This window comes from Lissotriton vulgaris, chromosome 3_2, assembly GCF_964263255.1.
Source record: "Lissotriton vulgaris chromosome 3_2, aLisVul1.2, whole genome shotgun sequence".
Classification (NCBI taxonomy): Eukaryota; Metazoa; Chordata; class Amphibia; order Caudata; family Salamandridae; genus Lissotriton; species Lissotriton vulgaris.
Genome location: NC_141690.1, coordinates 227,823,654 through 227,846,755, shown reverse-complemented (window position 1 = coordinate 227,846,755; position 23,102 = coordinate 227,823,654). Strand labels below are relative to the sequence as shown.

The 23,102-nt window shown below is 45.3% G+C and overlaps 1 protein-coding gene across 2 annotated transcripts in view; it reads left to right on the top strand.

The window, feature by feature from the left end:
- Positions 1-15,782, top strand: part of LOC147725568 (charged multivesicular body protein 3) — a 474,260-nt gene extending 458,478 nt beyond the window's left edge. The window contains exon 6 of one of the 2 annotated variants that reach the window (XM_086964262.1): positions 14,721-15,782. In XM_086964262.1, coding sequence (XP_086820388.1) covers positions 14,721-14,854 — 134 coding nt within the window. In that variant the 3' untranslated portion in view covers positions 14,855-15,782. The remainder of the gene's footprint in view (positions 1-14,720) is intronic. The other variant, XM_086964263.1, reaches the window with a different exon arrangement.
- Positions 15,783-23,102: the final 7,320 nt, after the last annotated feature.

Below are 23,102 nucleotides of genomic sequence, written 5' to 3'. Positions count from 1 at the left end.
GTCTGAAAGAGGCACTATTCCGCAAACATCTGAAGACTTGGCTGTTTTAATATTTATTTATTTATTTATTTATAACACTTGTTAAGCGCGCTATTACCAGTCGGTGTCCTGGCGCTGAAATGATAATTCCTTGGGAATGTATTTTTCGGGTACTAGAGGGAAAAGAGCCATGTTTTCAGATCTTTTCTGATTGCCATCAGATTCTCGGTCTGTTTAAGGGAGAGAGGGAGGGAGTTCCACGCCATCGCAGCTCCCCTAACAAAACTCCTTCCGCCCCAGCGCGCCTTCCTGATCCGAGCCGTTTTAACCAGCCCTAGACTGGCCGACCTAAGTTGTCTTCCTGGTCTGTACCATTGAAAATGATCCTGAAGGAACAGAGGGCCAAGACCGTGTAGTGCCTTAAAGACAATGCAGAGGGCCTTGAACAGAATCCGCTTCCGCACCGGGAGCCAGTGCAACTTCTCCAGCTCCTTGGAGACTGAGGAAAACTTGGGCAATCCCCCAATAAGGCGGGCGGCCGCATTTTGTAGAACTTGAAGTTTGTTGAGCACCCCCTGTTGCTGGAGTTCGAAACGTCTTGATTCGAACTCCCCCATCGCCACCACTTGTACCCGATCTGTTAGAAAGGCTTTCAAGATGTTAAGTGCTTGACCATGGACCCCGCAGCCCTCCAGCCGATCCACCAGCAAAGCATGGTGGACCGTATCGAAGGCCGCAGACGGGTCCAAGAGGATCAACACTGCCTGGCCCCCTTCATCAAGCACCTTCCGGACCTCCTCTATAGATAAGAGCGGTCTCGGTGCTGTGACCCTCTCTAAACCCATGTTGGGCTGGGTCTAGGCCCTTTGAATTACGCAGGAAAGAGCAGAGCTGGGAGTTCATGATTTTCTCGACCAACTTAGCCGGCAGTGGCAACCTGGATATTGGCCTATAGCTGTTGGGGTCCGCAATATCAAGGGAGGGTTTTTTGAGGAGTGGGCAGATTGAGGCCCGCTTCCAGAGTTTAGGGAAGTTCCCCTTCTCAAACATTAAATTAAAAATGCGGGCCAAATGGTCCGCAATAGGAGCGGCCGCCAACTTTGCAGTAGAAGTCGGGCAAGGATCATGGGGTGAGCCTGATTTAGTGGCCAACAAAAGTTTTAACACATCACCTGCCTTGACTGGCTCAAAGGTCGAGAATGTAGCTCCTGGGGGTCCAGCCGGAGTATTCCCGTGGGGCGTCTCCAAGAGACTCTGGACCACCAGAGGTTCAAGAGAGGTAAAAATCAATTGAACTTTGTTCAGAAAAAAATTTGCTAAAGACTCACAAAGTTCTATATTAGGTGGCACAATCACCGATTTGGGAGAGGCCAGGCTGGCCACTGTATCGAAAAGTTCCTTTGCTGAGTTTTTGGCCTTCTCAATACAGTTCGTGAAGTAGACACTCTTAGCTTTCCTAATATTATCTTTATAAGCCCTTTGACAGGCTTTCAGTCTCTCTTTATCAAGCTCGGTGTAATTGGCTCGCCAAATACGTTCTAGTTTTTTACATGCTACTTTGGCTTCTCTGAGCGCGTCAGAGTACCAAGGAGCTGATGGAGCCAGCCTAGTGGGCCGACATCTCTTAGGAGGAGCCAACTTGAGACAGGCCCCATCAATCCACTCCGTGTACTCGGAAGTAGCTATGTTTACGTCTGCAGATAGGGCCGGGCCAGAGGCCATAAGCAGCTCCTCCAAGGCTGTACCATCAATGTTTTTCCACGCCCTACACATCCTACTTGTTTGCCCCTCACATGGCGTTGTCTTGACCCGTGGGCTGAGGATGGAAAACAGCACCACCCCATGGTCTGTCCATGGCAATGGTTCGGCTTTGAGGAATACCAGATCAGGATTGTTGGAAAATATCCCATCTAAAGTGTGGCCGGCCTGATGGGTTGGCCCTACTACCGACTGGGTCAGACCAGCTGCAAACATGGCATCCACTAAGGCCAAGGTGTCAGCATCAGCGGTATCTTCCAAATAAAAGTTAAAATCACCCAGAACGGTGTAGGAGTTGGCACAGAAGGCTTCCTCTAGAATGCTACCAACTGTATCAAGAAAAAGGGACTTCGTCCCAGGGGGTCTATAAAGTAGGCAGCCCTTAAAAGAATAATGGTTAGAGAGATCCAGTTTAAACCCCAGGGCCTCACACGCCCCGGAGGTAGCTGGAAAAAAGTGTCCTTGAATGGACGCCTGATAAATGATAGCCAGACCTCCGCCCTTCTTTCTTGGTCTATCCAGGACAAAGTTAAGATAATTAGGTGGAGTAGCCTTTACCAGGTCGGGACCAGATGCGGCATCCGTCCAAGTCTCAGTGACAAAAGCAATTTGTGCATTCAAGTCAAGAATCCGCTCAGCACACTCCACACTATGCTTTACCAGAGACCTGGCATTAATCAAAATACAGTTGAAAGTTTTTGCTTTGGGCACCTGGTGTGCTTTCGTACTTAGCACTGAGAAACCCTATTTGGTTAGCTATGCGCTGTTTAAATCGCTAAAAAGGCAATAATTAGAAAACTGGGTTTAAGGTGCTCACAGGTGATAGATTAACTGGGTGTAATGCATTTTCGGAATCTTGATCTTTTTGGAAAGCAACTGCAAGTGAAATGAAATGCCAGTTTGGCTTCCTGCTTTTACGTTCCTCCTTTGGATTGTATGTAAACATATTTGAACTATGATTTTAACATATACACAGTTTTGATTTCTTTGTCTTGACTGCAAACCCCTCTTGCTGATTTGCTGGTAAGGAGATTGCACTGAATGGTACCATTATTAGATTTTTAGCAATTTATATTCCCAAACATGGTCATTTCTTCAAAACTTCCTCACACATGACATATTCCTGCCAGTGGACAGATGCATGTTTGTGTGCCCCAGCAAGGAGTGAGAGGCTGTTTAGATTTTTGTTAGGCTAAGAAAAATCAATACCAGTACGGTACGTTTCGGTTCCACCCCAGCAATAAGCCAATTTCTGTTTGAACTTTTTCTTACTTAAAGTCCTATATAGATCAAATAAAGTGGAGCTTAAAGATGAGCATTGAAGAACCTCTCAAGCGATTAGCTTAAAAAGGGCATTGATGGAGTAGAAGAGAGATCCCTTGCAGCTGTAGATCTAAAAGGTTCCAAGCCGGCCTAAAGCTTCACATCGAAACCAAGCTCGATCAGTCTAATAGCTAGGATTTCATGAGACTTCAACAAAGATGCCAATCAATCAAGTACATTGATACATAACAGCAACTAAAATGACACACAGCTCCCCAACCTAAACCGCCTACAATTGAAAAAGTATGCCTCCTGGACAAAATTCAACCAGACCCTGGAATAAGAAGTCCTCTAATTACTCACCAGCATGAAGCTGACATCGCACTTTTCTGATCCGCTCCCTGCGGCACTTGTAAAAAACTCTCAGCCACACCATCTCTCATATATGGACCAAAATCATTAACTCCTCCATATCCAGCAACTCCATGCCAGCCTCCGTCAAACTCTGCCAAGTGACCCCCCCCTCCTCAAAAAGCCGGACGCCAACCAGAATGTTCGTAACAATTTCAGACTTATCCCTAATCTCCCGCTCCTTGCCTAAATGATAGAAAAATGTGTGTTTGCACAACCAAAGAACCATAATGAAAACTACAACTTACACAACACATTCCAATCAGGGTTCTGGAAAGGCTGCAGTACAGTGACTGCAATGCTGAGCATTATAGACAACCTACACAGATCACTGGATGGTGTCAAAGCCTGCCTCCTAATCCTCCTGGACCTTTCAGCTGCTTTTAATACTATCAACCACAACATCCTCCTAAACATCCTCTCACAGTGTACTGGTATCAAGGGAATTGTCCATTAGAGGTTTGCGTCCTTCCAGAAACAACACACTCTGCTAATCAAAATAAACAAGCTCCCCTCTAAAGCAACACCAATCACACAGGCAGTCCCACAAGGGTCAATCCTATCTCTTGCTCCATCTAACTTCTACATAGAACCCCTTGCAATGATCCTGAAGCAGGCTGGTATTGTCTACCACCTCTATGCAGATGATACAAAACTCTACTTGAAAATCTCATCAGTCAAAGAGATCCAGCACTTAAATAGTACTCTCTCAACTGTAAACATACTACTGGTGACCAAAAATGTTATTATTTTTACAACCTGTCTGGTTTTATGGAAATATTGTTATGGTTTTAATTAACTTAAACAAGATTCATTCATTCACTCTCTCGACGGTTCAATCTTGGCTCAACTGCTTTGTATCGAACACAAAGAAAAACCCTTTCCTGTAGATATCTGGCTTGACAACCTTACTGCTTTAAACTGTAAACTATCAGTCTTCAATGAAGTTAAATTACTAGGGATTACTCTGAACAGTCACCTGCGTATGAAAGAGCATGTTAATTCCTCTTCCAAAAGGGCCTCCTACAAGCCTAAACATCTTAGTCAAAAGTCAAACCATTCATTCATCCCCTCCAAAGACCGAAAGACTGTTGTGCAATCCCTAGTCCCCCCAAACTAGACTTTGGGAATGCAACAATTATGGGTGCCTCAGAAACACACCCAGCCCCCTTGAAAGCAGCACTCCAAGGAACGGCTAGATTACTAACTGAGGAAAATTGCTTTGACCACTTCACTTCCACTCTCAAAAAGCTCAACTGGCTACCAATTGAAGGTAGAGCTATACCCAAAACTGCTTGCATTATGTATGCATGCATGTATGTATATGTATATATATATATATATGTGTGTGTGTGTGTGTGTGTGTGTATCTATAAATTACTTTCTGACATGTACCACACCTTTTTGTGTATATTGCCTGGTGTGTCCTTGCATGAAAATGTATGTTGGTAGCTCCAAACATCCTGTAAAGAAGAGAATTCTAGAGCATGCACGTGCAATTGAAAATAGAGACCCGACGTATCCAGTGGCGAGGCACTTTTTTGAAAATCATAATAGTGATCGTTCCCTTCTCAAATTCTTTTGCATTGACCACGTTCCTGCAAGTGACCGTGGTGGTAACAGGATACAAAGATTACGTAGACTCGAATCGAGATACATAATCGATTTACGCACCATTATTCCCTTTGGCCTTAACTCAGAAGAAGAATTAGCGATACACTTGGGTTAAAATGGCTCTGAAATACACTGGAGTTGTAAAACAACGATCACTACACGTAGACAAGTGTGGCCTCAAATTATGTGAATATTGAGAATTGTTGATTTGATGGTTTTATGCCATCATGGATATTGAATATGAATGAACTTTTTTTCAAATGCATTATTGTCCGTAGATATATCTATGACTGCTGAAGTATCTCGAACTGTCAGTTTGCATACAGGGCTCAATTATGTTGTTTATTAATTTTTTCAAAGGTCCAAATGACATTGCCCACCCAGGGCTTAATCGTGAGAATTTATTTAAAATGTTTTATTTTAAATGACTGAGAGCTAAATAGATTTAGTCGAAATCATATATAATGAATTGTGATCCATCTTTGCAAGAACAATTAGTATGATTAGAAAGCTATGCATATAATGTATATAAACATATTTAAAGATGGCCTTTATATTGGGATCGAGGAGGTTGTCCGCTCTCTGTCAATGAAATGAATCCCCGTGAACGGAAGGGGAATAGCCATGAGGAAATGAGCTTTAAATGGCGGGTAGCTTCCTTATTTTGTGTGTATACAGGGGAAAAAGGCACGTTCGCCGAAACAAGTCCTGTTTGTTCGTGATTAAGAAATTTGAAAACTCACCACGAGAGTGCGGCCACTTCCTTTCCTGTTTGAGAGGATTTTCTTGGAACAAATATATATATATATATATATATATATATATATATATATATATATATATATATATATATATATATATATATATATATATATATATATATATATATATATATATATATATATATCCACACACCGTATCTACCACAATTTTAGTCCATCTACGACTTTTTCACTGTTTACCTCTCTTTATATTGAACTGTTCTATAATGCTGAGCTAACTATGTATAGTGATATGTCATTTATTGCATCTTCCCACAAAGTACACCTTCTATGTGTGTGCGTGTATATATATATATATATATATCGTGTGTGTGTGTTATATATTTATATATATATATATATAACACACACACACGATGCAGTGAAGGAGAGACATAGAGACATTCGGTTTCATTAAAGGAGAATTGCCAGACCACCTCCTGATTTGCCAATGTGGTCTGCATGGATGATATATTTTTATTTTAGCCAACTGGGGTGGCTACAGCTAAAACTGCAAGATGGCCGCACCTTAGTGCAGCTCTGCCGGCTGGGTTCTTGCAATCTGCTTAACATCCTGCCATCCTCAAATTACCCGGAGATTAACTGACGCCCCCGCTGACCTGACTCGTCTAGCATTCTTTTTAGGGGGAAATAGTATGTGGCGGAGAGAAAGACGCAGCCGGGCCTAAAGGGTGTGGATGAAGACCAAAGCTGGGCTGACTCCCAACTTGATGTGCAGACACAGTGGGTGCCTACTGGCGGGCCTGAGCAGCGGTGCATGTATTAATGGCTGAGGTGAGAGGGGTCGGGCCGGTGGCGACTACACCCGGGATGCTGCAGCGAGGAGAGGTAGCGAGGCTGGGGAAACCGTACATTCAGTTAGGGCCGCGGCGCCAGCCTAGAAAAAGCTGACGCTGTGTGGTGCAGCCACTGACTGCTCAAACATTTGAGCTTTGGTGCGACGAGTGCGGGCACAGACTCGAAGAAGTGGCCTAATTTCGGAGGATTGCAAAGACGTCTGATGCAGACTGTCAGAGGCTCAAGCTCATTGTGCACTTATGATGTGACCCCCGCCTGAAACTCCCCCTGCGTCCAATTATAGCAAAACCTGTGAACTATAGTGATAGAGATTCAGTCTACCAACTGACTCGAGAAAAGTGGGGGGGAAGTCCTTTACCAAGGAAACCAGATCGCTTTTTTTTCCTGATTTCACGGTTTCAGTCCAGTTGGCTAGGAGAGAATTTCTACTGATCAACGCCAGCTACAAAATGCAAACATTTTCTATGTCATGCAATATCTAGCACGCCTACACACGGAGAACCGTGGACAGCAGAAGATCTTCACGACGCCTAAAGCAGCCAGGGAGTACTTAACCCCTCCCATGCTCAATGCGAGCTCAGCTCGTCATGAGCCACGGTTCCCGTGTGCTCATGACGAGCTGAGCTCGTCATGACCGTTGGAACGCTCACAAGCAGGGCTAATTCCCCTGCTGTGCTGAGCGTTCCATTAAATGGGCGTGGTCGTGACAAGCTCAGCTCGTCATGAGCACACGAGAACCGTGGCTCATGACGAGCTGAGCTCGTCATGAGCACCGGGCGCTGTGCGCACCCCCCTCCCCTCAGCAGGGGAATGTGCCCCGCAGCCAAGGGTTAAAGACACTTTTACCAAGTAAACATGCCTAGAATATAACTGATTCAGATGACAAGGAGATCTGACTGCTGTTGCTGAGCACTAGGCCCTAGATGGAGCTGTCTGGAGATGCCTTGCAGCTTCTCCATGGCCATGTCTGTGGCTTTTTGCCAGCTCGAGGCCTTAAACTATTGATGGTGCAGCCATCTACTAGTCAAATGGGGATGGCCTACTTTGATCCTAGTCACCTCCGTACACCTGGAGGAAGAGTGGGAATCTGGCGGCCCCCCTAGTGGGAGCACCTCTGAAGAATTTAGCACACAGTGCTAAAAGTTAATTGTTTTTGGGTTCAATGCAGATGTTGAGATTACGTATGTCTAATGTTTTTTGGGGAATTCTTTGGCTAGTTGGGATTGTTAAAGTGGGAGGGGTTGGATGTTGGGATATTTGTATGTTTCTTGCCTACACATGATATGCATTGCTCCTTCTACACACCATATGCAGTATCAGTACCTGTACACCTTCAATTTATAGAGGGATACATACATGACGCACGCAGGAGATAGCATTCATTTTTATTACATTGAATTTATGCTGCCTTAATAACCCTCATAAGGTAAGACTAGAGCTTCGCTTTCTAGATAGACACAAAATTCACATGCTGTATTGAAGGAAGCACACCTGGCAAAGCACTCAGATCACGTCAGGCGCTAGATGGGCATCATATCAGTTGGGCTCCTCTTACTCTACATACTCACAGGGACTTTTCCTCCTGGTCAAACATGAGGTTCCCTTCACGCCTATGACTTATGTGGACGACCGGGGTTAGTTACCAATTGCACAAGGGACAATTTCTGGTACTTCTGTTATGTTAGTTAATACCTACACCTAACACGGATGACCCAGATTGTTTTTACAGCTGCCTGGAGACATATACTCTCCACCGGTGACCAAAATATTAAATCCTACAGAGGACTGTTGCGTGACTACGGACTGGTATGGGAAGCAGGTGGCTATGGTGATCCAGGGTGGTCTGGAGGAGTACGGGCTTGCGGATGCCTGGCTACTGCGACTCCCTGCTCATAGGGAGGGCACGCTTGTGTCCTCTGTACACAGCATGTGGTCTAAATTGGACTATTGGCTCATATCTACTGGGGTGTGCCAGTGGTTGGAGTACAAACGCCACTTACCTAGGACTTTATCGTACCACGTGCCTGTCCTCATGCAACTTCAGATGATGCATGTAAACCCGTTCCATTCACTTGGTGATTTCACCCGGCGGCACTCTTGGATGCGGCATTCAAAGAGGAGGTCCGGAAATCGATTGTAGAATACTTTGAATTAAACACCGGCTCAGCATCAAGCCAGAGTTCACTAAGGTAAGCCTTCAAGGTTACAATACGCTGGACTTCCCAGGCAGGGGTATTGAAAACTATACGAGTACAACAACAAAAAAACTGAAGATCAGTTTCATTTCCTGGAGTGAGAATACGAACGCTAACCAGAAGAGGCCACTTTGGCTTCCATTTGGGAACAACTGACTGAGTTTCAGACCCTCGCAAAACAAGAGTCGTGGTTCATGTCCAAGTGTAACATTGCACGGGCATATGGAAAAGGTGGTAGGCCTGGGCACAGCCTCGTGCAAAAATCAAAAGCACATAGATGCTCGGATATTGTTGTCCACCTGGTAGACATTGATGGAACCACACTCTACTCTAACCCAGATATACTAGAGGCTTCGAAAAGATTTTATGCTAGTCTATACAAGACACGGAGCTCAGCATCTTCGATTGAACTTGATCAATATATCAGTGAGGTGGCGCTAGCGTGGCTTTCGCCGGGACAGAGAGAATATCTGGTTCAGCCGGTGACAGTTGAAGATGTCAAAGAAGCCATACGCGCCTTCCCGAATGGGAAGGACCTAAGCATGACGGGTTTACAAGAGTTTTACAAAGAGTATATGGAACTTGCTCCACACATACATGCGGTTTATGATGAAGCATTTCATAACCATATATTACCTCCATCGCTACAAGAGGCATTGACAGTGTTGCTAGTAAAGCCAGATAAGGCCCGGACGGAGCAGTGCAAATCCTACAGGCTACAATCCCTCATAAATATTGATGCTAAAATTTTAACCAAGGTAATAGCATTGCGCCTAATCTGGCTTTATACCGCTCAGTCGACTACACACAACCTGCGCACCATCTTTGCGCTATTGCATGAAGTGGAACCTCAAATTACAGGCATTGGCTGTCCTATTAGATGCGGCCCAAACCTTCAACTCTATTGCATGGGAATACATGTTGCAAGTTCTGGGCCACATGGGGGTACCGGAGACATTCATACGATGGATTTGTCTCCTATATGGGTAACTGGTGGCTCGGGTACTTATCAATGGTTACACGTCAGACACCTTTAGAATAGGCAGGGGGATGCGACAGGGCTGTCCCTTGTCGCCGCTGCTATTCGTGCTCACCATGGAGCCGCTGAATTGCATCGTTCGGCAAAAATATTCTGCTGCTGCCCTCAAATTCCTTTTACATCCATTAAATATCTCACTTTATGCAGATTACATAGTGCTGTACATCAGAGAGCCTTCCGAATATCTGTCCCCGGTAATCCGTGAGTACATTAAATTTGAGCACTGCTCGTGATTGTGTATAAACTGGACGAAATCCCTAATCTTCCCACTAACACCTGCTACACAACGATGTGGCATAGAGTTCCCGCTGGAGGTGTGGGTACCCAGAGATCCAGGTATTGTTGTACTTGAGAATTATGGTAGGGTGATATCCAAATTGGAGGATCAGGTTGCTCATTGGATGACTCTCCCGCTCACCCTGGCAGATAGAGTAGCAGGTATCAAAATAGTAGTATTTCCACAATTATTTAGACTCCTGTGCTCCCTTTTGGTCACACTGGTATTGGCAGACAAGAAGCCAGGGATTAGCTGGGATGTCCTCACACTTCCATATACAGAAGGAGAGTTCTGTGCCCCGGACTTAAAACTATATTCTCTGTATGCGCAGGTGCACTTTGTGTACTTTTGTTATGCAGCGCATGACTTTGCACCACACGTAGCAATCGAACATCACAATGCCGCTCTGGTTCTACTCTGGGCCATCCTACTACATATGCGGATTGTGACTTCATGAACTGAGATAAATACATTACACACTACACACTACATTGATGGTCTGCAGTGCACTGGCAAGGTGGGCTATGAAACCTCTACTGTACGCCACGGTGATGCCCTTATTACGTCCTCCTGCCATTGCGGTGACACAGGAGGATAGATCGCTCTGGATGGTACACAAGGCATGTCTAAACACTGTGGGGGTGGGTTCATATCCTGAGGGTAACTTCCTGACATTGCCCTATGTGACAACTCGCGGGCAAACGCCCCATATTCATCTTTATCACTTTCGGAGCTCATGACCAGCTCAGTTCGTCATGAGGCACAGTGACGCTGTGCTCATGACGAGCAGCTCGGTTAGCTAACATGGCGTACGAGCAGAGCTCGTCATGACTGCCGCAGACGGCCCATGCAGGGATAATTCCCTTGCTGTGCTCGGCGTTCTATTGTTCTGGGTGGAGTCAGGACGAGCTCCGCTCGTCATGAGCACAGCGCCACCATGCTGCATGATGAGCCGAGCTTGACACAAGCACTACGGTGCCGCGCGCAGTCCCCCCCCACCCCCGCACCGCGGGGGAATCAGCCCCGCCGCGAAGGGGTTATATATTACTGTCTCCGAGCAGCTATATGCACCCATAGCCCATATTTACCTAGCTATCCCCCTACACTCACGGTGCTAGAGATGCTGCTTACTAGTGCGCCAGGCCAACACCTTATTACCAAACCTCATGCCGCAGGACAAATGGATGGGGCATGTGGAGGTGGGAAAGCACTGGCAAAATGGAGTGCGGTTTTATCACTTCCTTGCTGTATGCAATTAAGCACACTGACTTCGAATTGCAATATGACAAGAATTCATTTAATAGATTTACTATACTCTTATATAAATATGGTCTGAAAGGGGACTCGAATTGTGAACGCTGCGGAGCCGAAGAGGCAGACTTCATACATTTGGCATGGTCGTGTCCATGGGTTATGCAGTATGGGACTCAAGTTACAGAGACACTATCTGCTATGGGTGGTGAGAGGGTGGAGTGTGAGCCGAAGGTCTACCTAGTGGGGCTGCTGCAGGACTTTCGGTCACTAAATCGGAGACTCGTGTCAGTGAGCCTACTACTAGCGAAACAGGAGGTAGCACCACATTGGGGGAGTAGGACTAAACCTACAAAAGCAGCTCGGTTAGCTAACATGGCGTACTGTAGGTGACCACTTGAATTGTATGCAGAGGAGTTGCCAATTTAGTCACAGCCTAAAGATTATTGGGGGCCGCTGATGGCTTATCTGCAATCCAAGCTTGGGAATGGTGGGTAGGAAATCGAATGAGAAACAGTCATAAACAAGATACTTTTGTAACGTGCTTGAAACTGCTCCTCTTATTGGATATATTCGTCATTTAATACTATGGTTTCTCTATTTTATACAGCGGGGTGTGTAAGGATAATACTGTTCATGTCTCACCTGTAAGTGCAACATATGTTGTGTTTGAATGTTATGTGTAACATTATGAAAATGAAAATAAACAAAATATTCTTTTAAAAGTTAAGAACGAGCATTGGCAAAGCCAGTTGGTCTTGTTTAATGTGTCTACACATCCAGCATTGGCACATTAGAGCAAGACACACAGCATGGAGCCAGCAGGAGTAGACAGATAGGTCTATGGTTGAAAACATAGCCTCTCCTACCGTTCATACATATATGTATTTTTTAAATAACCTTTATTTTTATTTTACAATAGGAGCACAATGAGTGCACATTATCCAGTGAGTGGGCATCAGGGGGCCGACAGGGCAGTCGACTTCCAAGCGTATATAGTTTCAGGACTCGAGGCCTGGGGATGACTCTCTCGGGGGGTGCCCCACTAATCCTCTTCTGACCCACTGCTGGCCGCCCCCGAGTCATTCTGTATGCTCTCAGCCCCTTCTGGTGTTAGAAGGTCCCTACAGAGCTCTCTCTATGTCATGAGATTTTCAGCCAGCTTCTTGCCCACCGTTCATACATCATTACATCTGTCCTAAGTTTCCGGAGTATGTTCCAGAACAGAGTTGTTCAGAACCTAGTGCTCTGTGGAGAAGTCACTGGCCCAGTCACCGCCATCTTGAGCTCCAGTTGAACTGTCATGGTACAAAAACGATACCTTTATTCCTGTACCACAGTACTACTCCCCAGACAAGCAAGGCAGCATCACTGTGAGTAGAGCTTGGTGCAGTGGGCCCAACCACACCTTCTATTGCCGTTGCCCCTTCCGCACCTTCCATTGACGTCGCTGCTGCTTCACTGCTGTCTCCTCCTGGTGTCACCTGTAGCACCCTAAACCGTTATGGCAGCCAGTAAGAAGATCAAATTAGCCTGCAGCAGATCTCGCCTGCCCACCCAAACTCCAGGGATGTCGCAAGCCGGATAGAGAACGAAATGTGGAAAAGGACACTACAACATTTCAACCTGTTGTGGGGGGCTGATCTAGCCTGCAACGGGGTTGATCCAGCCTGGAACAGAGATGCTGACCCAGCCTGCAACAGGGGGTCTGACCCAGACTACAGCAGATGCTGTATTAGATACCACCCACCACGTCCAACCACAATGGTTTCTGCAAGCACAACTTCATCCATGACCGGGCACAGGACATGATTGTTACTCCAGGAGCCTAGTCAGTCTCTCCGCGTAGGCCAGCAGCAGTCAGGTCTTAGCTGGCTGTATCCTGTCCCAGCCTCTTCTGCACCTGTGTGGTGTATATCTTAGCTACTGCAGTGCCAAGCCACTGTAACCATTCTCGGCTTGTTGTTGTAGGGGGGTGGGGGAGGGGAGAGGGGAGGCGTTTCTTGATTAATGACTGGAGGAATCTTGGGGTGACTGAAGAGGATGGCTAGCGTCCCTCCATCTGCACCTCGCTGGTCCTTCGTCTATTGTGGTTTTGGGTCTTCCATTGAGCTCTGCAGCCTGATAACCAACCTTCTGAGACCCAATGGTGGTTAAGGGTCAGAAATATCCCAGCAAACGCTGGCCACCTCCATGGTTCACTTACCTCAACAAACCACAAGCCTACTATGAGCAACCTGGCACTTTTTTAAGGCACTTTTAATTTCTATTCTGAACAGAAAACATCAATACATTTCACGAACATAACTTTATCAGTGTAATAATAAAGAATTCACTCACATCGGAAGGCAGCACATATAAATCAGTAGACCCATCTTCAAAATAGAGATCCTCCCCACAGTTCTCTTAACAGGCAGGCACTGGAGAATTATATAATCCTAGGACCCAAGGTATTCAGTAGCATGGCATTCAAAGTTGCAGTTGGCTTCCATATATCTCTAGCCACCCCCATCATTGACCAGGTAATATGTTAACTATGGGGGCTGGATTAGCATAGTCGTTCTTTTCTGTGCGGCCCAGTCGCTCACTCCCATGGAGCCAAGGCCATAACCGGCAACAGCCTCCTTCTGGATATCACCAACTCTCACTGCAGTCTCTGCTGGTCCGTTTTCTCCTGTCACGTCAGCTGGCGGGCTTTCCTTTCGTGTTTGAACTTTTCATCATGCTAAATCCCCTTGCAGACCGCCTTATCAAGTGGACAGCTCATTCAGTGCCCCTCCACACGCTAATATACTGTAGAAGCACCCATGGGCACAGCCAAGGACCACAGCACCCAGAGCGCAGTCGGACAAGTGATTGATGTGAGGGCCACAACAATGGAACCCCCAGATCACTCAACCTATTCCATGAGCTGCTGATGTTCCATCCCTTGAAAGTATATGTTTCAGATATAGCACCTCTATATATATAATACACATATTAATGTATTCTAGGACGATCTTCTGATTGTAAGACACTTTAATGCTGAGGCAGTACCAGACATCCAGTTAGGATTGCAAGTAACTTTGCCCATTGTCCTAGAATTAGGCTATACCCATCTCTGCAGTTGTTCCTGAATTTCAACAACATCTTTCACATGCTAAATACGTGTGCTTAACACATGCTTTTAGCATGTGAAAGATGCTGTTGAAATTCGAAATGACATTTTTCTCATTCTTGATATAAAAATGAACCACTTTATTTCCACCACTTTACAATAATTTAGAAGGAAATAAAAAAGGCCTTGGCATTCCTCTTGAAACTAGATACTGATCATTGCCATATTTAATGCACTCTGTTTTGTTCACTTCTAGGAGCCTTGGGTAAAGCTCCAAACAAGGTTACAGATGCACTCCCAGAAGTGGAACCGGAGGGGGCTGCTGCTATATCTGAGGATGAGGAAGATATCGAAGCCATGCAGTCCCGGTTAGCTGCCCTGCGAAGCTAAGCATGGGGTCGTGATCTCCCTGTACAGTTCTGGATTTGTTATTCTTTTGCAACAGAGTGGTAACTCTAAATATTAACCTCGCAAACGTTTTTTGGAGTTACATATATTTTTTTTCTAATGATATTTCATTATATTTGAATTTTTCTGTTCCTGTTTGCTTTCTAAAATGGCAACTGTGTTGCTTTGCAAGATTGTAAGTCACGGCTTGAAGGAATACGTTCTGGGTCACCACTGTAAAATAGTGGTGCAGCTATGCAATATGGTACCCCAACCAAAAATTTGAAATGGTGTCTACCCCCTAACAGACGCCCCAGATCCAGAAACCAGATTCAAACCAGTTAATGGAAAAATGAAATAATGCCTAAAATATTGATGCCACATTCTTCTGCCTCTCCACACTATAACCACAGTAACGGGTGCAGTGTGGCTGAACAGTTTGTTGTTTTGCATTTGGTTTCTAGCACTTCACATTAGCTATGTTTAGGCGCTAGTTTGCTGATCTTGCAAAATTATATGAGACAACCTGTATTTTTAAACCTCATGCTCTTAATATATGTCTGTGGCTGGGAATATGTTTCCATAAGGAGGGTAGAGACAGGATGTAGATGTTTGGAACATATCACATGCTTCATTTTTTTCTTGCCTGGTTTCTGGGTTCTCTGCAGTAAGTACTGTACTAATCCTATTTATTTTTTTAGCAAAACCTTCTTACCTGCACCTTTAACATTGCCTGAAGTATGTGCAAACTCCCTGTGCAAAAAAGACTTTCACATTATTTTAAAAGGTGTTTTTTTACATCAAGTGATCATTTTCAAAATGTGCCCCTTTACACTCCCTTGCCTCGAATTCCCTTTATGCTGGATGCCTTGTGTATATTGTCCTCGAGTACACTACAACGGATTTTAAATAAAGTTGTGATTTAAATACATGTCTGTTTCCTCTCTGTTACTCTGAGAATGCAAAGTGCTGAAAGAAGGCCCATTTTGAAATGAAATCTCGTTCTTTGTGCTGACCGATTTGTCTTGTTGACGTCCCATCCATGAAATTAAAATTGTTTTCCCAGGTAGAAGTGTAATAGTTATTACACAGTCTGTGCTCACCGATGACACTTTTCTATTTTAAAACTGAAATCTGTCTCCAATGTCCTAAAGATAAAAAATGGCTGTTTCGGTCTAACAAACTGATTTTTGTGTGTTTAAGTTGATGTTTGGAAAGGACTGAAGTTTGATCGCAGAGTGCAGTATCTGGAGTAAAAGGACAGAAATCGGCCGTATTGCCAAATACCCAAGAGAGTCAGAATAAGCAGTTACTGGCTATTCAGTCTTTATACCATTCTGCCCCGAATCCTAGTATGCATCTCTATGCCCCAGCCCAGTCTGCCTCTGATGAGGACGTACAGTATTTGTAATGGCCTAATTAGCTTTAAGATGACGAGAATGCCCGGGTGCTTTATTCATTTATGCCTCCACCCAAAATTAGATCATTAAGTATCTGCATTTTTGCCATATTTCCAGTTGACTTAAATTGGCCTCCAAGCTTCAATTAACGGCATTACTGAATACGTTTTGGCGTACTGCGACTTTTGAGCTAGACATAGGGGTAGTGGTTGTTTAATGGAAATTATTGCATATACCTGTTGGAACCTAGAGGGGCAGCTGCTGTGTGGAAGATGCTTTGAAGAGGACTCTGCGTCATGGGCCCATCTGCCGCCTGTGAATCAATGTTCACATTGTGGACATCTGACCTTGTGTACTGCCAGTTGGTAAACTTTCTTCAGAATAAATTAAGCCATTACCAGCAACCCTGCATACTTCACTTATTGCGACTCCCTCTGCCCAAGACCCTTCCTTACTATGTCGGCCCCTTTTTCGTCTAAAAAAGAAAAAATATTTGTTTTAGTTTTTCCACACTCCTCTTCCTTCTACTTATACTATTTGACCCACGGATTTCGGGTCTAATGAAGAACTAGAATGCTAACCTCTGTCACACTTTGTCCTTACAGTGGGCCAGATGTAGGGTACTTCACTTTCTGTGGACCCCCAAAACTTACCCAGCAGCAGACTGTAACACCTTGCCTCCCTTCTCTTACTTCAACAACTGTGGGAGAGTTCTACAGACCACTAAAACGAGCCCAGAAGGAGCAGGATAGGATGGGCATGCCGGGGTGTAGATCTTGTGAAAAGATAATCAACTACTAAACAAATCTCTTCAGTAGTTGATAACAACTAGCTGCTCTTTCTAAAAATGAAAGTGTTCCCCTACCTGTATGTGTGTTGACCACAGCAGATTTTGAGGGGTCACAGACTCTCGAAGTGTAGTTAGTGTATTTTCTCTCTCTCTCTCTCTCTTCCCCCCCCCCCCCCCCCCCCCCCACACCAGACCCCACTACTCAGCCAGACTAAACCCTGGAGCCAATGAAGCAATGGGCGGGCTACAAGCTCCTTATAGTAAACAAATACACTTTGCTGCTACAGCGCATGTGTCATCAGCAGGCAAGACCGAAAAAGGCAGCCAAGCATTCCACAGCAAGGTTTATCGTGAAGCATTTTACTGCAAATGGTTGAAAGTTAGTCTCCCTTTGAAGGAGGGGGAATCACAGATGTGTTTATTATGTAATAAAAGTAAAGGGGAGCCTTTTTAGGACATTTTGGTGAACGCGGAGCCTTAAACTCACCTTCCTGGGAGCATCAGTGAACTTGTGCCCGCTTTCTCCTTTCCCGGTCCCGCCGCCCTGCCTGCAGCGCTCGCTCACCTCCCGCCGGCGCATTTCAGGAACACCAGTGCGGCCGCAGTGTGGGGGAGAGCTTGAGGTGTTGGGAACTACCAATCCCAGCTGACTTTGCGGCAGGAAGCCGCCTACGGGGTAATCGCGCCAGGAGGCGCTTAAATCAACGCGTCACTACCCGCTTCGCGGGACGCACGCACGCGGGCGTCACCGGACTAAGCCCGGGCAATGGGCCGTCCGGGACTGGCCAAGGCTGGGCTGGGCCACGTCTCTTAAGTTTGCTGCTTCTGACATATTAAGTAAGACAACTGCTGCACCATTGGCGTACTACTTTGTTCAGTAAAACCATCATCCTTACCATTAACACCATGACCAGCAGTGTTATTGGTAACTGTTGATTCCATTTGTCTCTCCACCCTTTCATTTAGGCTGTGCTGGAGTTCGCCTTCGTACATACTAAACCATGGCCTCCCGTACCCCCAAAAGCAGAACCTCGCTATTGGAAGGGTCAGTTAGAGGGACCTTGGATAATTTTATCACCAGGGCTACCTCAGCTGTAGAAAGGGAAATAGCCATAGCAGAGCAAAGTTTGTCAGCAGAGCATCTTTTTAACAAGCGCTCGTCTCTGGGCTCTATCCAGTTAGTAACTACACCACAAACCATGACACAAACTGATCGCCCGGTAAATGAGTCAACAAGTGACAACAGTATTAAATTGCTCTTACAAGACACAACCCCACCAATTAAGATATACAGGAATTCTAACATGGACGCCTCAAACCCATCTTCTAACTCAGCCTCATTACTGGAAGTCTTACCAGGGAACCGCATATCTGTGGTTAGGTCCTCACAAACACTGACACAGAAGCCCCAAGACAAGAAATCAGCTCAAGGTCCTCCACCAAAAAAAAGAAAGAGGGGAGGGGTTAGTTATAATGGCAAACGTGCTAAAACATCTAAAAATATCTTGAGTACCCCAAACGACACGAGCACAACACCTAGAACACCTCAGCCCAACCACCTTCCCCCAGCAGACTTACTAACTAAGGACCTAATGGGGCGTATTGAGAAATTGGTGAGATCTCTTCTACTTCCCCTCATCGAGAGAATGAAACGAGTAGCTGACCAACTGGAGTCAATTGAAAAATCTATTGTAAATAACACCGGTCTAATTGAAAAAATATCTATCCATAGTAAACCAGATTCAACCGCTGTTATTCCAACAGATTCAAACCTACTTACAGAAGTAATTCTGGCCGAGATAGCGATTGGTAAAGATCCACTCCCCGCACCAAACCTTAACATTGTGGCATCCCAGCCGAAAGATAAAACTGAGACAAACATCAGGGGGGCAAGGGTAGAAGGGCAATCTCATACTTCGCATATCTCGCTGGTCAATACAGTTAGAACTCTCATTCAAGGAAAGATCGAAGGACCAAACAAACAACAAATAGATCTGCCCCCAGAGGCAGTTCTCTATGTCGCAATACTTACCGGAGTCCCAGTACTAGAGGATGGGAAAAAAGAAGGTTATTATGACCTCAAGAACAAAGTCGTACACTGGTTAAGATGTAACAGGCCACTTCCCCCAAACATCAACGGGGAAATCCTTCAGGTTCAACGACTTGGTTGGGTGGGGCATAGACCGAAGGAAACTAAGGGGGGACATAATCATCATCAATTTCAGAGCTCATAGGACCACCACACACATCGTCGACTGGTACTCAGAGAGGGACGGGAGCAACATCATACCACGCGATCTAAGCTATTTTTACCCCCGGGCTTTGTTGACAAATCTCACAAAGCCCGGGGTACCGCTGATGTCCCACACAGAAGCCCCCAGATATAACATCCCCACTCATAACCGCCTTGCCTCCATCTCATGTTTGGAAGCAGTAGATTGACTCCCAGGTCTGAAAAGCACACAGGGGCTCATAGAGAATAAGCATAGGGTAACTGACAACACCAAGCACCCAATTCCCTATCCCAACCCCGTCCCAGATCTCAATAGGATCTCACAAGATCTGGATCAAGATACAGAACCTCTGACGGAGGGCATCGGGCCAAACTTATCCACGCCTGATAGAGTGGTATTGAGGGTATCCAACATTGAACAAGTCCCTATAACCCCTACTGAGACGGTGATAAGTAACCAGGAGGGGAGACAGCCATCAATTGTTCCTCTGTTCTGTAACGTTGCAGGTCAGCATTCCAAGCTAGCAAATGATGTATGGACAAATTTTACTCAAAATTTTAAAATCTTATGTCTTCAGGAGACTTGGACGACCTCAGAGACCCATATGGAAGGGTATAAAACCTATTTTTCACCTGCCCAACCATCTAAGTTCGGTAGAGCAAAGGGAGGTTTAACAACTTACATCTCAAATTTGATACAGGCTGATGAAATAATACCCATAAAACTTGAACCCAATTTCCAGGTCCTCCGTCTCCGTATAAATAACAAGGACACCTTCCTGCTGGTAAATTTTTATAATAATCTCCCTGAGGGACAATTGGTACCATTAGTACGTCTGATTCATTCCATATTATTAAGTAGACTAAGGAGGTTACCGAAGGATCCCACGATTATCTGGGGTGGAGATTTTAATCAGGGACCATGTAAAGCGAGTAACCGAAAAATATGTGGTATTACTGACGAGAGTGGCAACCCAATCGCACACTTCAGACATACGAGAATGGGAAATTTGTTTAAATGAAACTATGTTTGATTTAGACTTGGTAGTGACAAACAAAATGACCAATTGAAACACAGTGATGGCTCCTACTTTCCACGGGAGAGGCACTCAAAGCACTATAGATTTCATTCTTCTCTCAAATCGACTGGAGAACATAGATACACATTTCACCATACACGTAAATGCTCTAAGTGATCATTACCCCCTTAGCATCACCTTGCCACTGTCACAGAAACCCAATCGTATTATTGTCAGTATCCTGGCACAAAACAATTTCATACTACACAGACAAAATGGCTATTCTCTAAAATGGGGTAAAGTTGACCCCTTTGATATCACCAGAACAGTGGTAAAAAAATGCATGCCTTCCCATCCAGAAATGCTTAGATATGGCTATATCAGATGCAGAAGTTATTACTAGCTTTGAAGCGGTGATAAAAGCCATAAACGACGCTCTGTGGCAGTGGTTCCCAAACTTTTTTGACCCGTGGCTCCCTTGACCTAATCGGCAGTTGGCCGTGGCTCCCCACCGTTTATTTTTTTTTACCAGTGGGCGGGATGTAAGCTAGACCTCGGGAGTACTTCCTGTTGTCTTCCGTAAAGTAATTGGGACGCAATGAAGGTATTATAATGATATTAGTAACAAAATATGCATGGAGGCGCCCTGGGACATGTGGCCCTGGATCAGCCACACCCAGTTTACCCGTCACTAGTTTCACCAGGGAGTGACAAACTCGCCCTGCTTGGGGGCCTTTTTCTCAGAGAAAACCAATTTTTTCTGCATGTGTTCGGGAGCCACCACCTCCTCCCAAGCCTCAAAACTGACCTCAAAGTTCGCCTCCTTCAAAGACACTTCCAAATGTAACTCACGCCCTCTCTATTATCTTAAGGAAGACCTTCCAGTACAGAAAATTATTTTCTCCATGACTATGGAAGTGCCTTCCCAATGTGTTCTTGTGCTCGAGTGTCTGCCATTTATTGCAGTATTCTACCTCTACTTGTAGTTTGTACGTTTTTGCAACTTGCACACATGTCACTTTTCCCCCCTGTAATGTACCTTTTGCTACCTCTTGTATTTTGTTTGCTCATATTACTGCCTCATGCAACTTAACTTTTGCTTTTGTAATTTGGTCACTTGTAATTTTCTCATGTATCATGACTGTTCCTATTGTGAAGCGCTCTGACATCTTCGGGCATTCCACGTAGGCCCACAAGTGCCTGACCTGTGCAGCACTTTCACGATAGCCATATGAGGTGAAATTACATATAATGATGCCCTGATTTTAAGCAGGGTGGCATAGGGTGGGGCACTTAATGCACCTGCAAATACTGGAAGATGAGGATCGGGTATTTACTGGAAGTGGTAAATACCTCCAAATTCTGAGCTCCACTCCTTGAAGGTAGCATTAAAGCACCAGACTCTGTTTTGCCTTTTTACCCGGAGTTTTTGCAAATACATTTTTGGAAACCCATCAGTGGAAAGCTGCAAGGGTGCAGTCATGACTGCAAAATACAGATGTTTCATTTGTGTGTGCTTTGCTTTGTTCCCACCTGTCCTGGTTAATTTCGGACTATTTAACACCCCTCCTCCCCCCCAGCTGCCACCGTGCGCCCCCTATAATGTACCTTTTGCTACCTCTTGTATTTTGTTTGCTCATATTACTGCCTCATGTAACTTAACGTTTGGTTTTGTAATTTGGTCACTTGTAATTTTCACATTTATCTTTACTGTTCCTATTGTGAAGCGCTCTGACACCTTCGGGCTTCCCACGTATAACTCCCTTCACACTATCTCTCACTGAAAAGCCGAGAACACATGGGCACAAGGAAGACAAGCTGAAAAAAGACTTTGAAAGGCCACGGTTCTGATCATCTGGCTCGCTTTTAAAGCTTGGCATGAATCATCTGGCTCGCTTTTAAAGCTTGGCATGAATCAAGTAAAATGCCAAGCCCCACTATGTAACCTGGACAATCAGCGCTTAGAGACCCCGGTGGTTATAACGCGCTATACAAATTAAATAAATAAAATAAATAAAGCTCACGTTACCAGCAAAATCGAAGGGCTTTCATGCGGAGCTCAGTGAAATCGCGCGCCACTACACTACTGTTCAAACGATTGAAAAATTAAAAAGCATTATGATGAGACATTCCTACATTCCTGCATTCGTCTGCGACACTTACTTACCGATTTGAACAGGGTCAAGCGGGGCACGGCAGGGCAGGGCAGGGCACAACACGGGGGTCACCAGCAACGTTTCTCCGACGCTCCAAGCTTGCTAAGGCAGTAATGGTGAACCTACACAGCTTATGTACAACGTGTAAATGCGTGCGTACGTACGGAAGCGTATGGCCGCAGTGTGCTGGGCAAAACCATTCCGAAGGTGGTATTTTAAACCCCCCCTCCGCATGTTGGGCTGCAATTTATATCACCTACTTCCTGCATGGCGGCGCGGCGCCCCTGGCTGCTCATCACGGCGCACCAGGGCGCCGCGGCGCACACTTTGGGAACCACAGCTCTATGGGTAAAACTCAAAAGTGCATCAAAGAAGAGGAAGGGTTGGTTCAACCATAGGTGTACAGTGGCTTATTCAAACTTAAAATCTGCACTACGAAAGGCTGTCAGGGTCCCCCAGGAGATCATAAACTTAAGAAAAGAATACAATCTCGCAATAAAGGAAAGGAAATTGGAGCTAAAGCAACAACTCTGGGACCAACTCCATGAGAGCTGTACCAATAAAAACAGCGCTGCATTCTGGTCAGTGGTTAAATCTCCCTTCCTGACTGAAAATGGAAATTCTCCTAGAATCGAGGTGACCATTGATGAAAG